At 46.0% G+C, this 23378-nt stretch overlaps 1 protein-coding gene across 1 annotated transcript in view; it reads left to right on the top strand.

The window, feature by feature from the left end:
• The window catches only part of Tmem178b (transmembrane protein 178B), a 342112-nt gene that overhangs the window by 294456 nt on the left and 24278 nt on the right, over positions 1–23378 (top strand). Inside the window, exon 3 of the mRNA XM_027952127.2 lies at positions 17091–17228. Coding sequence (XP_027807928.1) covers positions 17091–17228 — 138 coding nt within the window. The remainder of the gene's footprint in view (positions 1–17090; positions 17229–23378) is intronic.

The raw sequence follows: 23378 nt of genomic DNA, 5'->3' as shown, positions 1-23378 counted from the left end.
GAGGGCAGCCAGGACCATGAGTTCCATATCTTTAACCTCCTCAAGAACATCTGGAGGTCACCAGGAGTCCACTCTCCTCACAGACCCATGAGGAGCGACCTAGAGTTGAGGAACATTGCCTAACCTCTGTGTCCAAGTCCTGCAAGCAGAGAAAGCCCTGGCGCCCTTTCCTTCGCCACTGACAGGATAGTGTCTCCACAGGCAGCAATGAATCTTGAACTTGAGAATTGTGTTGTGTGGCTGATGAATTAGTTTTAGATAAATGACTTGCTTATTATTCCTTCAGAAATCATCTGGGAGCAGAAAAGGCTGGGCATCCATATATGAACATCTTGCCTCAAATATTTTATCTATCATGCTTTAAAAAAAAAAACAAAAAAAAAACTCCATGATCCATTTAGTGTTTTTTTCCAACCTGGTCAATCAAACACTTGATCTCTTTTGGGAGACCTGAACAAAAGTTCTTGCCCCAAAGTTTCCTGTTTTGTTCTGGGTTTTCACATATCTTCCAATGACCTTGGCCTCATTAGTGAGCACCTGGCTCGAGTGGGCTTCGATAACCTGCCACAGAACAAAGACAACATGGAGGGCAGAGGGAGAGACCGGCACACCCGGGCCAAAGGGGTAGGGCTGCTCCTCTCTTGTCCAACCCGACATGAAGCACATAACAGGTATTTATTTAACAAAAGACACAACGGCAAAGCACCAGCAAAATTCAAAAGTGACTGACTGCATGTGAAGCATGAAAAACGTTTCCCGTCATGTGAGACACTTCAAGCATAGAAAGCACACCAAAGAAAAATGGAAAACATTTGAAAACATAAAAGGGAAGCCATTAGGCACCACTTTTCAACGAAATAAATAGAAAAGCCTTTCTCATCACCTAGCTCTGAGTGAGCTGTGTACTGTGCACCATCAACTGTGCCTGACACGTATTAAGCACTATGTAAATGCCAGCTTCTCTCTCCCTTTCTAACTGATCATCAGGAGAGACACCATGGGCTCCTACTAAGTCATGCTCCTACCAAATGGAAGGGGCATGTCCCTTCACTCTGTGGAGAATTAGAGCTTCTTCTTCATATTAGGTGCTGAGTGACACAGAGAAGAAAAAGGAAGTGGTGGTTCCCTAAGCAACTGAATGACGGCAGAAGACACAGCAAAACAGTAGGAGAGAGAGGACAGTAGAACCCCAAGGCTCCATGATCCAGGGAAGAGCTTCTCGAGGGAAGAGCTGGTGTCTTACCTAACTTAGTATCTTCCGTGGTAGAATAACACCTGGCTGGGAGACGAACCCTGGCGAGCAAATGAATGAACGTGTACTAAGTGAGCGAGCCATGCTCCATGATTGGCACTTCTGGGTAGGAGCACTCAAGAGAGAATGCAGAAAGGATGAGGCTCTGAGCTGAGCCTGAGTTACCTGGGAAGAGGAAAGATGTCTCTCATCTCTAAATTTATCCACCTGGTCCCCGCTGCCCTCCATTTACCAAGCTTTATCCCTCCCTCAGCCAACAATTACCACTGAGTGTGCATGTGTGGGTGTGCGGGTACGGCGTGTGTCTTACTTTCTGAGCACTTACATAGCACTTACTTTGTGCCAGCCTCTGAGTGATATACAAATGTAATTTTCATAACAATCTGATGACGTAGGTGCTATTGTGGTCCCTGCTTACAATATGAAGAAACTGAGCCACAGAACCAGGAAGGTTACATAGCTATCTAGGCCCCACGATCTGGAATTGGAGCCCAGACAGTCGGACCCCAGATTCAGGGTCCTTCAGCACCAACCTCTGCTGTCCATCTGTCCATGTTTTTAAGTGGAACCAGGGAGGGCTCTCCTGATTTTTATGTGTAGGTCTGCTTTATTGATTTGGATAAGATTCAGAGCAAGTGAAAGGCTGTCTCTGGTATCTACAGGTTCATCTTCTCTTACATATTTTTTTTTTCTCTTTGACATAGAAATGTATTCAAGCCTTGCATACTTTTCAAAAAAGTGCTCCCTCTCACTATGTCCCCCCTAACTGGACCTCCATCCCAGGCTATTCGAAAGCCTCCTTTAACTGACTTCCTCTAAAAGAGCCCTTGCTGAGGTCACCTGGGACCTTTTCCAGTTGTAAATGTGGTAAACTCCTGGTGCCCAAATCCATGTAATGGTAGGAACCGTGTTCCCTATGGCTAGCCTGATGGCTGGCATACAATTGGTGCTCACAAAATCCTTGTTGAGATTTTATTCAATCCCAGCACCATTAGCCAGCCATTCATTTTTCTCTTTCACTCCCATGATATCCCCATGGTAGGATGTAGCCCTATCCTTTTTGACTATCCATTCTCCTTCTCCCTTTCTTCTTCTCACTCCTGCAATAATGCTACTCAAATTCAGTCCTGAAATTGCTCTGCTTCTCACTTTTTGTAATATCTCTGTCAGAGCAGGCATTCAGTACCTGTGCTTTAACTACATGGGACCAAAATCAGTATCTCAAATCCTGATCTCTTTCTCATGCACTAGACCCATACAGCTAGGGCTAGTGCCTGAGAAGGAGATTAGTATGGGTGAGCATCTCCAGTTAGACGCATGAATATTAAACAAGTAATTAACTGAATTTGACATCTTCCTCTTCTCTTACAAGCTTTGTGCTTCTGTCCTTCCTCTTAGCAACCCCCTCATAAAACAGAACAAGAAAAACAGTGACAATCCTATGTCTCCTCTTTTATTCAGTGTCTTGGTCAAGGATGTTGCCGTTTTTCTATCATCCAACCCAGAAACTTGGAGGTCATCAATGGCTTAGTCCATTTCTTTGTTTCTCACATGTAGTCACCAATATCTGTCAGTCTGATTACTTTATATTGATCAATATAAACTTAGAGACTGCAAAAATTAAAAAAAAAAAGACTTTATTTGGGGCCTTAGGAATTGCAGTCTGGTAGACACAGTTTCCAATAACTGTGAATCAGTGTTTTTGAAGAGGGACAGGGAAGTGGGAACTTAAATGGACAAGCAGTTTTACAAAGTGATAAGAATTCCCTTATAGGGAACCTTTATTGAAATTGAGAAAGAACAAGCTGCTGTATGACAGGGGCCGTGTAACTGATAGAAGATAAAGAAAAGAATATATATATATACTTAGTACAAATGTCCACAGAGCAATAACCTCTTGATATGCATCTTGAGTCTCTGGCACAATGTAATTATCTGTTCTGGCTGCCTGCCGTCAGGTGTCCAAACTCCACATTCCCAGGCAGCCCTGGGGCCTGGAGTCCTCCTCCCTTGATGGCCCCCAACTGAATCTGAAAAGCTCTTGCCATGTTTTTGCCATAATTTTCCTTTCATTTTTCTCCTCTCATCCCTGTCCTCTGTTACAGTGCGGGTCTTCATCATTTTCCCGCTCTAAAGGATTGTCTTGTCCCTAGATTCCCTCCCTCCCAATTAGCACTCCACTCTGCAGCTATGATTATCTTCTTAGGGTGAGCAAAACCCTAACCAGTTTCTCCCCTGAGTAGAATCCTTCTGTGGCTCACTATGACCTGGATGGAATCTGAACTCCAGGTATGGCATACGAAGTTCCTGGCAAATGATGGGCCAATGAATGCTCCACCAAAGGCACTTTAAGCTACAATCTCCTGTTCTGCTCCCAGTCATCACAATGGAAAATTGGAATTGTTTTAATTCCCTGGACAGAACACAGCTGGTTATAGGAGGAACTGTTTTGTTTTCAAAAGACCACGAAGACTGTCCAAGTCATGATATATAATAATTATTCTGTGAAAACATTACACTGGAGTATTCAGAACATGTAGCCTCCTTACTGCTCCTCAGATATGGTAAGCAGATTCCTGCTTCCCAGGGCCTTTGCACTTGCTCTTCCCTCTGCCTGAAATGCTTGTCCTCCAGACATCCATGTGCCCATTTCTTCCCTACTGGAGGCATCTGCTTGAATGGCATGTTATTTTTATTTATTTATTTATTTGGGGGGGCCAGGTACTGGGGATTGAGCTCAGGGGCACTCCTCAGCCCCCCCCCCACCCCGCCATTTTTGTATTTTATTTAGAGACAGGGTTTCACTGAGTTGCTTAACACCTCGCTGTTGCTGAGGCTGGCTTTGAACTCGTGATCCTCCTGCCTCAGCCTCCTGAGCTGCGGGGATTACAGATGTGTGCTGTGATGCCCAGGTGAATGGCATGTTATTAAGAGAGCTCTATGGTAAATAGCAGTCCCCCCAAGTCCATCACATCACCTATTTTATTTTTCTCCATAGCGTTCATCCCCACCTGACATGTACACATATATGTGTATGCATGTATGTATATAGTTAGTCTCTCCCTGGAGGGCACATTTTATGGAGCTGAAGACTCGGGTTTTGTCCACTGCAGGATCTCTTACATTGCAGTGCTTGATAACTAGGCACTGAATGAATTTATAAAATGAATGTTTGATGTCTCTATTTCTACTGAAGGGAAAAAAAAATTTTCAAGCAGGACATAGGATATAGGCTTTAGTTTCCTTCTACAGGGGTCATTTTCTGGGCAAGATTTTTACTTGAATGAGCTTTTACTGTCTGATACAGAAGCCTGGGTCACAGGCTGACAGTAAGTCAGTAGGACCACAGAGAAGGGGCTGGGGAAGGAGAGGTTGACTGGGTCACTGGTTCATTACTGGTTACGAGAAGGGAGGGAACCACATTCAGGAGAAGGGAGTGTTTCCCATGAGGGAGGAAGAAGAGATGGCCCTGCTCTCTCACGCACAGTCACTCCCAGTTCTGTGGGAAGTACACACCCTGTTATCATCTACTTGATTTACGATCCCTCAGCATTCTTCCAAAACAGCTCCATGATGTATTATTAGTGTTTTAATAACAAGCTCTTTATTTTCAACTTCTGCTCTGTCTCTCGAGGTACAGACAGGCTGGCGTATTGCAAAAATGGTGTTGAGAATTACAACTTGGAACAGAATCATCTGGTCTACCCCTAGACCTCCAGAAGGGCATTGTTAGCCCCACTTGAGAAACTAGACATATGGATGCAGAAATTGTGGGACTTCTTAAGGTACCAGAACTAGTGAACCCATCAGAGCCCATCCCAGCCCCTGGGCCAACACATACCAAAATCTCACATTGTTTTTTGTTTTAACTTGAAAGTACCATTTTTATCCTGCCTCACTGACTGTTCCTGCCATTCTATGCACAAGGCTTGGGAGAACATCTCTGCTTACATGTGGCTGGAGGTAAGCACTTGCTTTTTAGGCCCCTTCACTATCATACTTCTAAATTGGAAAACAGAATTTTCCAGAATTTCAGAATTTGATGATTTGGGGGAAGAAAAAAAAAGAAGTTGCTAGTATTATATCTCCCATGTTGTTTGTGAAGACTAGTTTGCCAAACACACATTGGATGATACGGATAATAGCTGTGAGGTCCACTGTATTACTCCCCCTGTCTTGTAGCCTGGCAGTCAACATAAGTGATCACTGGCATTTATGGTAGCACTTTACAGTTTACAAAGGGCTTTCACAGATTTGCTTTGATCCATGACTTTACCAGGCTGTAGAACATAGTGATTAAAAGCAGGAGCTTTGGAGTCAAACCAGGACTCTCTACCTTAAACTCTGGCTTCCAAGCTGCCGGCTTAGGGAAGTTTCTTATTATCTCATCAGCAAAAGGGAATGATAATGAACTTACTGATTTGGGGGAAGATTAAATGTGATGATGTATATGATCATGTGTATATTTTATACTGCTTAGGACATGATAAAACATTTAAAATGCTAACCTTATTATTATTGTTGTTATTATTATTATTATTATTATTATTATCTATCATTATTATTCTTGTTTCAGATATGATGTGCATAAGGTCACCTGTAATTAATTTATAAAAAAGACCATAACTTTATTTTTTTTCTTATTATAACCTTAAAAGCCCGTTTGGTCCTAGTCTGATCTTCCATCTCCATTCCTAGATGACATCTGTGGGAGATAGCACAGATTTTTTGATAACTTATCAGGTATTAAAAACTTTCATTTGTAGCTAATAAAATTTGAGTCAAATCTAAGATCAGAACTTCACTCTTATATCTAGTTTCAACCTTTTCTCTTCCCTAGCTTGGTATCGATCCACTCTTGGAAACCTGTAGGAAGAAAAGAGATGTGTCCAGATTCTTTAATCTTTGTTTCACCTGCTCCCTGTTAACCCAGAATTTCCTGTTCCTCCAGGGCTGGATTTTTGGAAAGGAGGGCTGGTAAGAGACCCAGGGATCAAATGAGCCCTGTGTTGCTCTCTGAGGTGGTGCCCTCCAGGTCGCAGGGCCAAATGCTGACTCTGCCTCATGTAGGAAAATTTTGTGGTTCCTTCAAGAAAGCTTTGTAGGGACTGACAATGCCCTATTGTCTCCTGATGTGGACAGGGCATTGTCCAGATGACCTGGCTCCACTTCCTCCTCAGCTCCCATTTTTGGTGCTACCACCTATGGAGAATGTTTGATGGAGTCATCCCAACATGACAGGCAAAGCTGCAGGACAGTCTTTTTGACGTGTGTTAGTCCCCATTGGCATGTGCTTGGCCAGTGGAGAGAGCATGAGATCGTCCCCAGACAAACTCTGGGTACATGGCTTTGTCTTAGCTCCACCTACACAGGCAGCTCCAACCAACCTCTTGTGTCATTTTTCTCAGGCCACAGATAGGTACCATCCCCTGAATCCTCTAACCTCCAGTGAATCCAAGTGCAGTTTTCCAAGTGATTCTCTCCAGGGCTCTTTCCTTGACTTGAGTTTGAGGTGGGTAGGAATGGGGAAGTAGTCCCCACTGGGAGGAAAAGGAAATGCAGTTCCCAGAAGACTGAAAGCGTCACTTCCCAGACTCCTTCTCCAACCTTCCTGTCTCTTGTTTTTTGAAAACTGAAGGTAGAGAAAGCACAAACTGCAGAGGAAGGAAGGTTGAGACACCCTGTAGCAAGGTCAGCCCAGGGCTGCATTGTTCTTTACAACAGTGCCATGCCCTAGAAACAATTCAAACCACATATGCAACTTAAAATCTTCTATTAGCCTCATTAAAGACATAAAAAGAAGCAGGTAAAATTAAATTTCAGAATATATTTGACTTAATCTAATGTGTCCAAAACATTGTCATATCAACGTGTCATATATATATATATATATATATATATATATATATATATATATATATATATATATGGGTTAAAAGATATTTTAGACATGCCTGCTGAGTTTCTGACATCTGGTATGTATTTAACTTATAACATGTCTCAGTTTGAGTGTTCAATAGCCCTTTTAAGGGCTCAACATCCTTGTGATTATGGCTATGGATAGCATATTGGACAACACAGCTTTATCATTATGAAAGCAGATTGTCATCTATTGTCCTCAGCTTTGAGGCCTCAGAACTAAGACAGTTTGGTTGTGGTCTGTGCGATGCATTCCAATCAAGATATGCAGGGCCAGACTCATATGCTGGGCCGTAACCTCAAGTTCTGTGTTTTGGTTCTGTTTTCCCCAGGTCATCATGCTGTCAAACAGAAATCACTGTGCTTTGTTCATGGGGACCCCAGTAGATGAAGGGACATTTGAGGGTGAGAAGATTATTCTATAGAGATCCTTGTGAGAGTTTTGTTTGAGGTTCTGGGGGGTCCCAACACACCTTGTCCCTACAGTGTGGGGTACAGTGAGAGAGACTTACTCGGGGAACCATGCATATCTCACTGAAAGTACTATGAATGCAGGGAGCCCCATTCCTGGCCTGCACTGGAGCTGCCGTGTCAACTCTGACCTCCAACAGTGAATATGCCCACAGTGCACACTGTTGGCCAAAGAGAAGCATAACAGGTCTTTAGCTTTCACTGTTGAAAAGAAAATTTTCAATGGCAGCAGTACACTAATCCCCCCTTTTCTGCAGGTCTTATATTTCAAGGCCTGTAGTGCATGTCTAAAACCATAGATAATACCAAACCCTAGGAATACCGTTTTTCCTATACATAAGTACTTATGATAAAGTTTAATTTATAAATAGGCACCACAGGAGATTAACAACAATAACTAATAACCAAATAGAACAATTATGACAATATACATTAATGCAAGTGATTTAAAACTTGTGATTTCTCTATTTATTTCTGGACTTTTCCATTAATATTTTCTGACTGTGGTTGACCACAGGTGACTAAAACTGCAAAAAGAAAAACCACAGATAAGGGGGTTACTACTGTGAATCTTTTGAAAGACAGTACTTCTAAGAAGGAATCTGAAGCCTAAGACCCGTCCTCTCTCATTGTTCCCGTAAGAGAAAGTTGCCTCCTTTGAACTTAGAACTGTTCAAAATCACTAAAGCTCACATCTCCCAAAGAACTCAAAATCTGATTTTTAAAAAAATATATATTTATTTTTTAGCTGTAGTTGGACACAATACCTTTATGTATCCGCATTTATGTGGTGCTGAGGTTAGAACCCAAGGTCTCATGCACGCTAGGCGAATGCTCTACCACTGAGCCACAACCCCAGCCCCTGATTTTTAAAGGAATACATTCTCATTGTACAAAAAACAAAAAACCCAAACAATCACAAGGGCTCCCTGTTAACATTTGGTACATTTCTTCGTTGCTCCTCTCACATGGGTACACGCGTGGGCACACATATGCACACCTGCAGTATGGGGGTCATCTGTAGTGTGTAGTCTTGCGCATTACTTTTCACTTAATATTCTAGAACTTTTACTAGATCATTGACATTCTTCAACAGAATGGTTTTAATTGCTGAATAATATCCCATTATGTTTTATTGAATGTTAAGTTCTCTTCTGGGGTTTGAAGTGGCGTGGAATATGAAAAGCACCGAGGAATTGAAAGGCCATGATAAGACCCTTTCCCAGAGCTGCCTCTTACTGGCCATGTGAACTTGGTCAGTTAAAATCCCCTTGTCTCCATTTCCAAAGCATCTACCTTCTAGACTATTGGGAGGAGGAATTGACATGTCCTGTACAGATTGCCCATCACACACCTAGATGGAATGAATGGACAATTATTGTTAATTCCTATTCAATCTCCCCTTTCCTCTGCCTTTTCAAATTCTTCACCATCAACTGGTTCCCAGGCACCTGCGGCGTTTTTCTGGGCTGTATAGCACATCCAAGGTGCCTGTGTTCTTTCAAAGCTCTTATCTTCTGGTTGCTTTGTGGTGACTCTCTGGGTTACATTCTTGCCAGGCAACTGCAGATCTCTGGACTTTGCGCTCTGGCACTGTCTGCACATGATACAGGAAGCAGGAATGGAAGCTTCTCTCAGCTGGAGGAGCCTGCCCTGCTCTACAGCTATACCTGGGTGGCTGAGCAGCCACTTGCTTCTCTCCTCGTGTGGTCCCACCTGTACTTTCTGCATTTGGCTCAGCAGCGTGCCGCCAGAGGAAGCCAGCCCTTCTTGCCTCTGCCTCTTGTTTCTGGGTTTTCTCTCCTCCTTTCTTCTCTACAGGCACTTGCTTTAGCTGCTGGCCCAGCTCTCATCAGGCGGGTACAAATTTTGTAATTTGCCTCCCATTGTTTTGACAATGGATGTGATTTGTATATGGCAGTCACATAATATCCCTATTTATGGCAGCTCTCTAATCGGAGGTAGGATTGAGAAGGAGAAAGCATGGAGCCTGTCTTCTGACCCAGAAACCACTTCTTGTTTCTACAGCAACTACCTTCCCCCACTGTCTCTTCCTGGCGGTGGGGAGGGACAGTGCAGAAGGGTCTGCTGCTTTCACAATCTCCGGGGTGTCGTGTGTGCCTATTAATCCTCATGGTTCTGTGTTCTCTGGAACCCAGACGCATGCTGATGTGTCCTTTATACAATAAGCAACTAGGTTGAATGGTTAAGCAATGGTTAATGCTGGCTTTTAAAACAATGAGATTGGCGAGGAGAATAATTGACTTCAAGTCGCGATGACATTTGAGTCACTGAAGCGGGCTGAGTCGTGAAGGTGTGCTCCTCTCACCCTGGTTGTTCCATATGCACAGGTTTTGGTAATTGTTACAGGGTGGCATGGTGATCTCATTTTGCAAATATTTGTTGAGCACCTGCTTATGTCAGGCAATGTGCTAGAGAGTAGGAAGACAGCAAAAAGCAGACATGAACACGGCCCGGAATCCGCTAGAATGTATTATAATTGCACAAACAAGTAATTATAAGAAGATTTGTTAGTGATGTCAACCAAGTGCTACAGGAGCCCCAGTAACTGGTTCTTAGGGGCTGCCAAAGTATCACAGAAGCCTCCCAGAGACATTTGCTTTTTGGGAAATCTTCAAGGATAATAAAAGCTTGCCAAATGAAGGGTGCGGGAAGCCATGATAAGAGCATGGAGTCTTTGCGGGGGAAGGAGGGAACTGCAGTGGGGGGCCTGGAGAAGGATGGAGATGCAGGGGATGCAGAGGAACGACCCAAAGGGCCTTTTAGGGATCAAAACCTGACATCAGGCAATTTCTTGTGGAAACCTAAGAACTATTTTATTTCCGCATAAAAATAGTTCCTTAAATAAATAACCAACTTAGCCTCTAGAAGAGAGTCCTAGGTAAAGCCTCCTGTCGGATACTTCATCATTTCTGCTTTTCTGGACAGAAGCAATGACATCTTCCCAAGAGCTGTCATCAAAACCGATTTCCCTTCCTGCTCGGTGGTGTGGTGCTTGCTGCCAGGGCCCAGGGGTTCTGGCCCAACAGCCTCTGTGGCCACCAGCACCTCGGCTGTTAGGTGCGGTAGCCTCCAGCTGTTTTGGTCCTTGGAGGACAGGCAGCACCAACACTCAGGGGTGGATGCATTTCCATATCAACAACACATAAATAAAACCTACACCTGGGACCTCTCCAGATACCTGAAAGGCAGAAGAAGACTACTCGCTCTGGGTATCAAGTCCTTGGAGGATGCTCCTCAGTTCCTTCTGTGGTCAAGTGCAGAGGAAGGAGCAGGTGAAAAAGAGAATTGCTTTAATTGAGGTGACTTCCATTTCTGTCCACATTTCTATACCTTCAGCATTGTTTATACATATTAATTTGTTTAATCCTCTTAATAACTTTTTGAACTAGGTAATCACCACACACAGATGGGGAAACTGAGATCCTGTGGGATGGACTAATTTGCTTACATTTCTGTGGCCAGGGGCTGGAAGAACCAGGATTTGAACAGGAGCAGCCTGGTTCCTTGCATTCCCACCTGTTATATCACTGTATGGTTCCCCAGGATCAGCACCCCACTTCCTTCAGAGGTAATGACTGTGCAGTGATGTCCTGTGCTTTGAGTTGCCCTGTCCTGGGTTTGGTGCCATAGCTTGACAGTTTGTTGCAAACCTCTCTACCAAGAACTGTGATCAAACCCTGTTTCCCTTCCTGTTCGATGATGTAGTGCTTGCTGCCAGGGCCACCAGCACTCTGCCCTCCAACAGAGTGACCTTGATTCAGAGGGGACTGATCACTTTGTGAATCAGTGTTCAGCCCCCCAGAGCCAACCCTCACCCATCCTTGTAGCCAGGGCTGTGTGCCTCTGTGATGAAGAGTGAAGAGAAGCCACTGTGGCCAGCAGAGGACCATGGCTTGGGTGGCATACAGCTGCAAGCAGCCCTCTGAGCTCTTACTGCTGGGGCCATTAATACTGCGCTACCTTTTCTAGGTCCAGTCATTACCCTCGAAGCAAGGCCTAATGCTCACTTACCCTCTTTTCTGCTTTTTTTTTTTAAGAGAAAAAAATTCCAATCATCATCATTTTTCTGTGCAAGGTCTTTAAAGAGCAAATAGAAAGACATTCAGAGCCCAATATATATTTTCCTTCTCTAAGTGATGTTTATTTAAATGCAGATATCCTGGTTTCCCATGTAGAGTTGCAAGCAATACCTTTCAATTTAAATGTTAATAGGAGTGTAAACTTCAAAATCAAAATTTTTCCACAAGGGAGAAGTGCTTTTTCTGGCTCTGTTTAATGGTTCTCCTTGCCGTTCCTCCTCCACCCTCCCTCATTAGCAACCTTCCTCTGCCCACTCCTTTCCGCCGTGCTGAACCAAATTCAAAAGAGTTTAGAATGCACCTTTCTCATTTCAAAAATTAGAATGTTAAATATTAGGGTCATGGAATACAGATAATGGACTCAAACCCAACACGACTGGTGAAAAGATTTTTTCGTCTAGGCCTTTGCCTGCAGAGTCAAACTTAACGTACAAGACTCTTTCCAATGGGATTAGTTAGGCTAGCCCCAGGAAATATTTTTCCAAATCTTCAGAGTTAGGTTAATTAGGGTTTTCTACCTCTTCTTTTCTTTTTCTTTCCTTTTTATTTTTCTCCTTCTTTTTCCAGAATGGCAGGAAGGGATGGGGGAGAGAAATACAAGCTATGTACTGCGTTGGGCACAGTGAGAAATCACAGAGAATTAAATGGTCATTCCTTACTCCTCAAGAGAGAAGATTGACACGTAGGTCAAGGCAGGTGGGCCGCATTGGTGCCATCTGCATGTGGCCATCCACAGACAGAGTGGCAGCTGGGACTCACTCGAATGCGAACAAAAAGCAACAGATTTTAAAACAATGGAAATAATGTACAAATGCCTCCAAGTTCAAATATGAGGTATAACACCTTCCTACGAGCTGATGGACCAAGTTTTGTGTGGGAATGTAATATCTGGCTTCATCCTCCTTTTCTGCATTTCCTCATTTTCCTGCCATTTTTCAGCAGTTTGTAAGCCTCCTTAAGTCTTTTGGAGCATGATAGGACCATTAATACGTGAGTTAGAATTGAATTTATAATATAAACTTCATAGATTTTGATTCCATTATTTTATTTCAAGGTATTGTTTTTGTTCTCCAGCTTGTCCTTTTTAATAGCATTCTGTTTTTATTTCATGGAGGCAATATCTTTCTGCTGTCGTCTCTCTGGGGATGTTAATAATAATTTTGAATGATGTTTTTATTCTCCCTGCAGAGTTTCCCACGTTGTTTCCCCCCAACTTGTAGGCTGTTCTCAGATATCTGGAGATAATTGGTTGTGTGCTCGCGTTTAAAAGCGGGGTACTAAAGAGCTGCGTAGGAGCGCTGAGCCAGCTGGGGAATCCCGAGACAACTTAGGGCTTCATTGTAGAGTGGTCTGAGGGACCATGCATGGGGCAAAGGTCATTCCCAATCTCTGAGGGAGGGCAAAGGCCTGGGAGCCAAGGTGAAGGAGTTGGACTCTCAATGGTGAGGTTCAATGTCAAGTGTACACATAGTCAAACACCTCCTGAGGGTCTGGTTGTGAATTTCTTGTCCAATACCTTGACCCCTAACTGTGCTGGTCTACCCTCACCTGAGCATGTTGACCCCATTCCTAGGTACTCTGTTTTATGACCCTGGGGGTGGGGGCACAGAGGTGTCCCTCAGTGGTGTGGAAGGTGGGTCAGGAATCTAGGAATCTAGTTTCTTCTCCAATAACCTCCACCAAATCCTTGTTTGCTCTCGCTCCCCTGTGCTTGACTTCATGATCCCAAGAGACCTTCGTGAACCTTTGGGGACTCTGCAGGTGGGTTTTCAGCCTCCTTGATGTTGGCTTTTAGATTTGGCCCTTCCACTAAGTAGTTATGGAGTGTGTCAGTTCCAGAGCTTCAATGTTCTTGCGGTGGTCACAATTTCTTTCTGAATGTTTTCCCCATCCTTGTGAATTTCTGTTTTTTTTTTTTTTAACAAATCTCTTAAAATGGTTTGGGAGGAAAAACTGCTAGATAACATTGATTCAATGTGTTATTGTAACCAAGCAGGTCTTTAATTCCATTTTTTATTTTATTTTCTCACATCACTTAATAATACGGTTGTTAATTCTTCTTGTAGTTCACTGCTTTTGAGACTGTCAATAAATTATCTAACATCTTTGGGTCTTTCCTTCCTCATCTGTAAAATAGGAACATTTCTTGTCCTACCTGCTTTATGAGGTAGTGCCGCAGCTTGCCTCTGTAGGTCTGAGGACAAAACAGCCAGCTGTTGGAGCGCAGCTCAGGCAAAATCAGACACACAGGGGGATGTGGGGATCTTCCTGGGTCAGTGAAAGTACTCCTGCGGGGCCTCTGGTTTCCATCCTTGTTTCCAGATCAGCAACTTAGCATAACCCTAGGCTTCTGTTGACAAATCCCTTGGGAGACAGGTTAGTGTGTCTAGTCTGGGTGAGAGGGCAGCAGTCCCTCGGAGCAGTCCCTCTGGAGCCCAGAGAACTAGTGATGCCCCAAACTTTTGGAAGAGGAATTATTCTCTCCATTTCCCGCCTTTCTCCTTCCTCCCTGTTTTCTTCTAAGTAAAACACTTTGGTCTCATCTTCCAACAACTCTCCCGTTTTATTTGTGTTTGTTCTTTTTACCTATCCATGATAGTAGAGTGTATTTGACATATTCACATACACAGAGTCTGACTTCCCAATCTGTGGTGGTACATGATGTGCAGTTAGACTGGTTGTGTGTTCATATAGGAGCAGAGAGAAGTTATATCCAGTTCATTCTACTGTCTTTCCCCCTCCCTTCCCTTCATTCCCCTTTGTCTGATCCACTGAACTTCTGTTCTTCTCTCCCCAGCCCTTATTGTGAGTTAGCATCCGCATATCAGAACGTTTGGCTTTGGGGTTTTTTGGATTGGCTTATTTCATTTAGCACGAGAGCCTCCAGTTCCATCCTTTTTCTGATTAGCATTTCCCTTTTGTTTTCTGCTCAGCCTGCCTTTCCATCCCTCTGGACAAAGTGTGTGACCTGATGTGACCCACTGTCCACTCAATTGCTCCTGCAGATCTGCAGAGTCTGGGGGGCCAGTGAGGCCTTCCAATGAGCATAGCCAAGTGAGAGTCCATCTTGCAGCAGAGAGGGGCTCAGTAGGGCTAGTGCAGTCAAAGGGAACAGGATCCCCTGTCCCCAAACCCTCCTGTACCCAGGGAAGGGCCCAGGAGAAGAACGTGCTGACCTTTGACATCTCCTGTGGAAGAGGGTATAAACCTCCCTTTGGGAGGTTGCGAAACCAGCTGGCCTCTCTTCCCCTCCCCACCTCCTCCTTGCCCTTGAAGAGTAGAGAGTAAAGAAGCATCGGTTACACAGAGTATCCTGTTTCCAAGAATCAATCCAGTTGGATCCATGTGTCTAATGGGCACCTGTGGGGAAAGGAGGCAGCTCAGTCCCTGTGGTGAACCAAGGGTCTGGGGGTGAGTGCATCTGGACAGCTGGGAGAGAAGGCACAGCTGTGGGTGAGTCTGTAAACAGGACAGCCCCTCCAGCAGGAATGTTCCTTCCCTCTTCCCTTACTTTGGGCTGGCTGTGGCTGACTGCACAGGAAGCTGGGCTCACGTTTTAGCATTGTAATCAAAGGATGCTCCAACAAAGCTTCGCATGACTCATTTGGTGACAGGAGCAATCAGTATGGTGCTGCATGGTAATTCGGCATCCTTGGCAATTCCCAGAGGTGACAGTAACGAGTATTACTTCTATGTGGCTGGGACAGGCATGCAGGTCAGCCCTGGAAGGTAAAGGAGTCTCTGTCCCCAACACACATCTCCCTCCTAGCTAGCTTCCACCCTGGGCTGGGGGTCCACAGTGTCAGATCCTCCATGTTAGGAAGAAAAGACCAGATCTCGGGCAGACAGAGGAGCCTCAAGCTAAACTCTGCTGGGGATCTTTTTGTTTGCTCTGGGTTCTCCACAGAGTGGCTGGAGAGGGGGAGGAGGGGAGGGTGGGCTTCCTCATCTCCCTCAAGAGATAAGCAGACCCCAAGGGATTCCCTGCAGAAATCCTCAGGGCATTGGTTTCTCAGGGATGGGAAGAGACAGGTGTGCTGGGGGTGTGTGCTCCTATCAGGTGGTGGTGACATCATTTGCTTCTGGTGTCTTCCCTGCCCTGCTCATACATCACCCTTTCTTTGAGAGGAGACTGTCCTGGGGTCCTCCAGGCTGCCCTGTATTGTTGGCGGGTGGTGAGTTGTGCCCTGGAGCACAGGTGGATAAAATGGCTTTGGAGCCCGGTGGGGCAGGCTAAGGCTGGTGCCTGAGCTCCCGTGTAGGCAGGTGAGAAGGAGCTGTGGGTGGGTGTTGGGTGGAAGAAGCGGCCAGCAAGACAGGGGTGGGGTGCTTCCCAGGAGGAAGTAAGACCTGGTTCTAGGGACAGAGTGGGAAGAGTGGGAAGTGTGCTGGAGAGCAGGCACATTGAGAGGGAACGTGGCAATGGCTGTAGTCAGCTCTGCAGACTGGAGGGCAGAGCCAGGGAGGACGCCCAGCTGAGCAAGGTGCTGAGTGACCAGCTGAGCTATGGCAGAAGCTCTGCCCTCTCCCTCCTGCTGAGAATGCTGTCTTTCCATCTGTGTCTGTGGACTGCGTCTGATGGGTCAGGGAGGCCTGGAACAGGGAAAGTCCTGACCCTGAACACAGAGCTGACCTGAGGGTGGAAGGGTGAAGGAACTGAGAAAGGGGACTGCTCCAGGGGCCCAGACAGAGGGCAGGCAGTGTGGCTCTCGCTCTGCAGCCAGACCAAACCATGGAGCCAGTTTGGAAGGGAAGGAAGCCCCTAAATCAGCAGCTTCTCCTCCCAGCAGCCTCTCAGAGAGACCAGCAAACCCTGGCAAGAAGGGAGGCAGGCCTTGGCAGGGGCAACCCGACTACCAAGGCCCTGCTCAGCTTCAATAGCCCATCTCCTCGATTCTTACCTCTCTGAGAGGCTGACAAATACTGGGTTGGCCACATGGGTCTGAGTTTGAGTCCCTGTTCTGTCAGTAGTTTACTACCTGCATGCATTTTAGCAAGTTGTTCCTGTACAGAGAGGGATTAAGTCAGCACTGTCTCTGGAAGTTGAGATAGATGCACGGGGAGGGCAGCACTGGTCTGGCACAAATGAGATGCCCAAGCAATGACAACTGTATTATGATGAGCTCTCCCTGTGCCTAGCATATTTGTGCACAGGTCAGAGTTACCATGGGGGGGACTCTCTCCTCTGCCAAGGATGCTGGGTTACACAAACCTATCTGAGAAGAGCAGGTTGCCTCCTTCCTGTCCCCGCCATGACCACTCCCCTTCCTACCCCAGGACTAGGGTGCTCCTAACTCTGAGTCCCAGGCTTTGATGCTGACTGCTGCCTTCCTGCTTCCCCACAGACCTGCGCAGAATGACGGCCGGCTTCATGGGCATGGCGGTGGCCATCATCCTCTTTGGCTGGATCATCGGTGTGCTGGGCTGCTGCTGGGACCGAGGCCTTATGCAGTATGTGGCAGGGCTTCTCTTCCTCATGGGAGGTAAGGCCACAGGGGTGGGGATGCGGTAGGGACAAAAAAGGACCTGGTTCCTGGAGTTCTGGGAGAATGTGAGAGGCATGGAGGACAGCCATGAATTGGCAGAGCTCTTCTCCCCACTCCTCCCTTGGCTCAGCAGACGTTCTCTGAGTTCCTCCCTCCCACTTGCCACTGAGCCAGCTGTTGGGGATGCAGAAGCAAAGAAGACACGGTCCCCCACCCTGTGGGGAAGGGGTCTGCCTGCTGTGGAAGAAGCACACTATGGTATGAGACTTGTGTTATGGCAGATAGAGATCTGGGACCTGGAAGAAGCATGAACCCAGAAGGTGCCTGGGCATCTTAGACACCCAGGCCTTGGGCTTCAGTGTGGATGAAGGAAGTGGGTGCACTCTGGGCAGCTAGCTTCCTCTGCAAGTGCCTATGTTCATCCTTGACTTATGGTCTTAATTTCCCCCATTTACAATGAGGTGGTGTGGGACAGGGCTACACACTCTCTTGCCTCTGTCCCCCTTACTCTATTATTATCACAACCATAGAGCCAACCATCGTTCCCTAAAGGGAGCTGTATGTCAGGAAGACTGCATAGCCATATAGGAATAGGTATCCTGTCTGTGAGCATAAAAGTTCATCCAGTGTCTACTTGTGCCTCTTGCTTCTCTGAAAAGCTAGAATGTGCTTTTTGGTCTCCTGGTTTGAGTCTCATCCAGTGCCACAGTTTGGGATGCTCAGAGAAAGGTAGTGGATGAATTGTGTGGACTTTGGTAGAGGGGAAATGGGCTTAGAGAGAGAGAATTGGAATTATTTGTGAAAAGAAGGGAAGATGAGTCTTACACAAGATAACAGATGTCAGCTAGGCTGCAGATATCCACACGAATAAATGCCCGGCTCAGGTCTCTTTTGAGAACAGCCAGGTTCTGGGTTTCTGAGCAGAGGTGGGAGGAGGAGAAATGGACCATGCTGGTTCTTTATCCGCAGGTCGAGCTGGGAAAGGGAACTTGCCCTCTTGGTACACAGAGATCTCTGGAGCCTACTGAGCTCTGCTTTGGGGGGAGGAGGCGAATATTACAGGATCAGCTTGAGCCTGAAAGTTCCCCGTTCCCTTGAAGCACATGCATTCTGTGCCAAAGGAAAGAGGAGGTTCTCCAAGGAGAAATTCAACTTTTACATGGACCTCCAAATGTAAAAAGATAAAAGTGGAGTGGCTCTGTTTGTAGTGATGCCTCTCTCTAAGTCTTCTTTGGATATATAAAGACAGCTCCAGTAAAACAGGGCTTTCCTGAGGGTCTAGAGAGGGCTCCCAGGAATCCAAGAAAAGCTGAGCAAATAGGCCTCAGGCAGAGCAGGAATCCCCAGGGGTGGCTCTCTCTCATCTCCTCCTCTTTGGCTCCTGGGCAAGTTCTCCACTGTCCTCTTTCCTTCAGGTAGGCACAAGGTTCAGAGCTTGCCTAGGTGCTAAGCCTGGGGCCTTTCCATTCTTGGAGAACGTCTTTCTGGGCAGCTTCAGTGAGCTTGCAACCAACAGCCAGGTGCAACTGGCTAGCTTGTCCTTTCTGACCAGGCCACACATTGCACGTCAGACAATAAGCAGGTTAGAACTGGGTGACCGTGGAAGGGCCAAAAGCTGTGACTGCGGTGAGGTCACTGGGACACCTCCCAAAGGGGGTGAGGAGACAAAGAGTGGGAAGCTTCCATCCACTGCTGAGGCACTTCCCAGAAGCCTGGGGCTCTGGCAAAACAGTCTGAAAGCCCTGGCTAGACTTGATTCTGAGTCTGCAGCCCCTCCCTCCAGGCTGCAGAATGAGAGCCCTGCTTCCTGCTTGCCCCGAGTGGTGCTCACCTGCTGCATGTCAGAGCTGCCTGAAGAGTTTTCACAAAACACTGATATTGGGTCCCAAGCAGAGCTTCTGGTGGTCTGCCTGTGCACACAGAGCCAGGGATGGGTGGAGCAAGTGAACCTTAGTGTACTTTCTAGCTCCAATATGGTATGGTACTAGGGACAACTGGTTGGCCAAGGCCTCTCATGAAATATATATATATATATATATATATATATATATATATATATATATATATATATATATATAACCTGTGATGTGTGTGTGTGTGTGTGTATATATATATATATATATTTTTTTTTTCTCTAGCCTTCCATGATTGTTCCTCCAAGCCTTATGCAACAAAAGATAGGGTGGTACTAATGGGCCTGTTATTGCTGGAAAGGCCATCCAAGCCCTGATTATGGTGGGGGAGGGGGGCAGGTCAGTCAGCTTTTGTTGGACTTGCCCTGTATTTTTTAATGACAAAACCATACTTTCTGATAGTATCCGTGTGACAGTGAGCTTTCAGGATCTGCTGTTACAGGTCTTTCTTGATAATTGGGGGCCATCCAGGCCAGAGTGAATCCATCTGACCCAAAGGCTGCCTAGGCTTCTCCTTCACCCCAGAGCTTTGTCGTCCGTGACCCTAGGTAAAGCAGTGTCTTCCTGCAAGCGGCCGAGAGGGAAGTGGTGTCCACATGCTCGTGGATACCTTCAGGCCAGGCAGTAACAGAAGGGGCTAGAGAACAGAGCCATTAGCTGCTGACCCCTTGAATGATGGTCTTCTTTGGAAGATGAAGCTGGGGAGGTGGGGTGAAGGCACTCTCATCCTTCTCAAATTAGAGCCCTTTCCAATTGGGGTAGACACAGACCTGGGAGTCCAGATGCCCAGGGCAGCTGCCATCTGCTGACCCATGAGCTTGGCTTAGTTGGGAACTAGGGAGGAAACAGACCCAGGCAGAAAGGTGGTGCCTCCGGGCCCCTGATCAGCTGTGACAGCTAATCTGAGAGGCTGGACGCCAACCCAGAAGCGTGGCCTGGAACCACAGAACCCCGTATGTCAGAGACATGTCAGCACCAACCCTCTGAGCACCTCTAGGGGTTAATCTCCCATTGTCAACCTGCTGAAGAACTTGAACAGCAAGCCACCCTCTACAGCCACCTCCCAGACACAGCAAAGCATCAGTCACCAAACTGCAGGTGTTTCCCACAGAGTGACACAAAAAGGCCCCATGGCCTAAGCTTTCACCCAGGTTGGGGTTTTACAGTCTGCAGCTGAACACAGACAGGTGCCCAAGGGCTCGGATGGGGCTGCAAGTGGGATGCGCAGGTGGGGACTACCTGCAGCAGCTTCTGGAGCTGGCCAGGCATGGGTGTGGCCAGCAGGAGGAAAGGAAGCAGCAGCAAGACTGAGAAAAGGACATTTGGAGTGAAGAATCACAGGTGGAATTGCAGGTGACTTTAGGTGAAGCTGCCAGGGCTGAAATAAACACGGAAGAATCTATTCACAGCCCTGTCTCCTTTCCATAGGAAGCCGGGCCGCCTGCACGGGGCACTTCTCCATTCAAGGTTTCACAGTTTCTGGGTTAAAGAGAGGGCACCTGGCATCCCATGAAATAACTAGCAACAAATTGTTTAATTAATGCTCAACCCAGAGGAGGTAATTAATTAAGCAGGGCAGCTTCGTCAAGCCTAGAGGCTGGGGGTGGCCGGTGGGATCCAGTTTCCCTTTTGGCAGAGCCTCCAGGGAGGATCTAGCCCAGACTGGCACAGCACCATTTGGGTGGCAGCAACTGTCCTGATGATTCATCAGTGATATGCAGAAGCTCGGGAACAGGATGACACAGGGAAAGACTGCAAGCCGAGGAGGCATGTGACGGCTCTGGTCACTTGTGATTCCCTTGCTGGTGTAGCTTGTGGACTCAGGTCTGGACAGCCAAGCCATGCCCCGCCCTAGCAAGGGCCCTCCACACCCCTCCTGCTGGAAGTGTTCCATCTGTTCTCTAGGCTAATGCTGGAGCCTCTACCTGGATGCTTCAACTCCTCTCCAGCCACTCTGGGATCAGTCCTGCACAGAGAAGTTAGCGTCACTTCAAAAGAAGAAAAACAACAACGATAAATCAAATATCCTTCTCTTCTGCTGTCAATAGTCCAATGGCTTCCAGTTGAATTTAAAACCCAAATTCCTTACCCTTCTTTAAGGGCCCTTTGTAATCTGGCCGATACTGCCTCTCGGACCTCCTTTCCTGTTCCTTCCCCTACACTCATGCCCCTGCAGTCACACGGACTGCCTTTCTATTCGGGAACACACACTTTTACCTCAAGGCCCTGTAGCTGGCTGATGCCTTTCTCCACAGAGCTTCCCCCATAATGGCTCCTCCCCCTGATTCAGACTCCAACTGGAAGGTCCCCCCTCAGAGACAGCTCCCTTGACCTCCCATGAAGACACTGAGGGACTCTCTACATTTTAATTACTAAAATTTTCTGCAGCACATTCATTCATTCTAAGATGTTTGTTATTATATTTTGATTTTGGTTAATTTTATTTGGGCAGCTTAAAACTATAAATGCTTCTATGTCGAAAGTTGTGTGGATCCGAATTCCATGCCTGGCTTAACCGGGTTTTCCGTTGAGGATCTCACAGAAAGAACTATGATCAGAGTTGAAGCTGGGGCTGGGCCTCATCTGAGGTTTGAGGTCCTCAGCCAAGGCTGTCATGTCAGGGGGAGAATTCACTTCCCTACAGCTGTGGAGCTCGTAAAAGTTTATTTATCCAAGACCGGCAAGAGAGGGAGTCTCCTACTTCTGTCTCTAACCTCTAGACCCTCTTTAATTAGAGACCCTTAATTTTCAGAACAATTTTAAATTTAAAGAAAAAAGTGAGCGGATAGTCTAAGGAGTTAAGATTTTACCCCTACCCCTGTGTCCAATGTCTCCTTTATAAACATGTTACATTAACATGACACATCTGTTATGATTAATGAATAAATATTGGCACATTATTATTAACTGAAGTCCATAGTTTACTCATAGTCCCTTATTCTTACCTGATGTCCTTCTCTGTCCCAGGCTTCCATCCACTCTGCATTTAGTTCTCAAGTCTCTTTAGGCTGCTCTTGACTGTGGCAGTTTCTCAGACCTTCCTTGTTTCCGATGACCTTGAAGTTGTAAAGAGCACTGGGCATATTATAGGATGACCCTCGGCTGGGACTTGTCTGATGTTTTTCTTATGATTAGACTGAGTTGTGGGTGGGGGGGTGGAGATCGCAGAGGTAAAGTGGCATTTTTATCACATCATTTCAACATGATTTATGACTGTGGTTGTTGCTGCAATCACCTGGTAGAAGTCGTGTTTGTCAGGTTTCTCTACTGTAAAATTATTCTCCTCCAAATTATATTCTTCAGAGTGAAGTCACCATGTAGCCCACACATGAGGAGTTAAGATGGAGTGCTGGGACGCAGATCCTCCACATCTCCACATCTCTTATCCACATAAATTATCTGCAGTTATTTTCATGGGAGATTTGTTTCTTCTCCACTTATTATTTTTTTCTTTCATGTACTCATATCTGTGTGGGTTCATGGGCATTTGTTTTGCACTTCTGTTGTGATCCAATACTGCCTTATTTTGTTTTGTCTTTGGCCATTGAGAGCCCTTTCCATTGGCTCTTGTGCCTCTTTGACATGTACCCATCAATGTGGAGTTTTGGTTTCCACTGTTTTTGTTGTTTGTTTGCTTGTCTGAATACTTTATGGCACTTCAAGGCACTCTGGGCTCATCTGGTATATTTCCTAGCCCAGTTCTAGAAACAGCCATCTCTCCAAGGAGCCCTCTTTCTTGTTATTGGAGAATGATGTTAGAAACCAAGATCTGGGTAGTAGGCATCTGAAATGGTTTTGCCATTCTGGGTTTGATCATTTTCTCTCTCCATGCCCTAAGATGTAAGCTCCATGAACTTCAGAGCCTCATCTGCCTTGGCAAAGGGACACCTCCACAAAGGCATCTCTAATATTGAGAACAGGGTCTGTACCTTAATAAATCTTTGTTGGATGCACACATTGAAAAAATGAATGATCAGCAACAAACAGCAAGTGTTCTGCTTTTGTCTTGATAGAGCAGCTATTCTTCAAGGAAGCAGCCTCTTATCTATAGTTCCTGATCTTATCATTTCCACTTCCCTGAGATTCCTCTTCCTCTTTTTATCTTTATTTGAAAGGTCCTAGGGTCTGTCTTCTTCTGTCATGAAATGTTTCATATTTCTTTTGGAGGTAGAGTATGAATTACACACACATTCATAAAGAGCTTCCTGTCTTTTACCTGGAGTCATAGACTATT

Source organism: Marmota flaviventris, chromosome 1 (genome assembly GCF_047511675.1).
Source record: "Marmota flaviventris isolate mMarFla1 chromosome 1, mMarFla1.hap1, whole genome shotgun sequence".
In the NCBI taxonomy this organism is placed as follows: Eukaryota; Metazoa; Chordata; class Mammalia; order Rodentia; family Sciuridae; genus Marmota; species Marmota flaviventris.
This window is presented reverse-complemented; position numbering and strand designations above follow the sequence as displayed.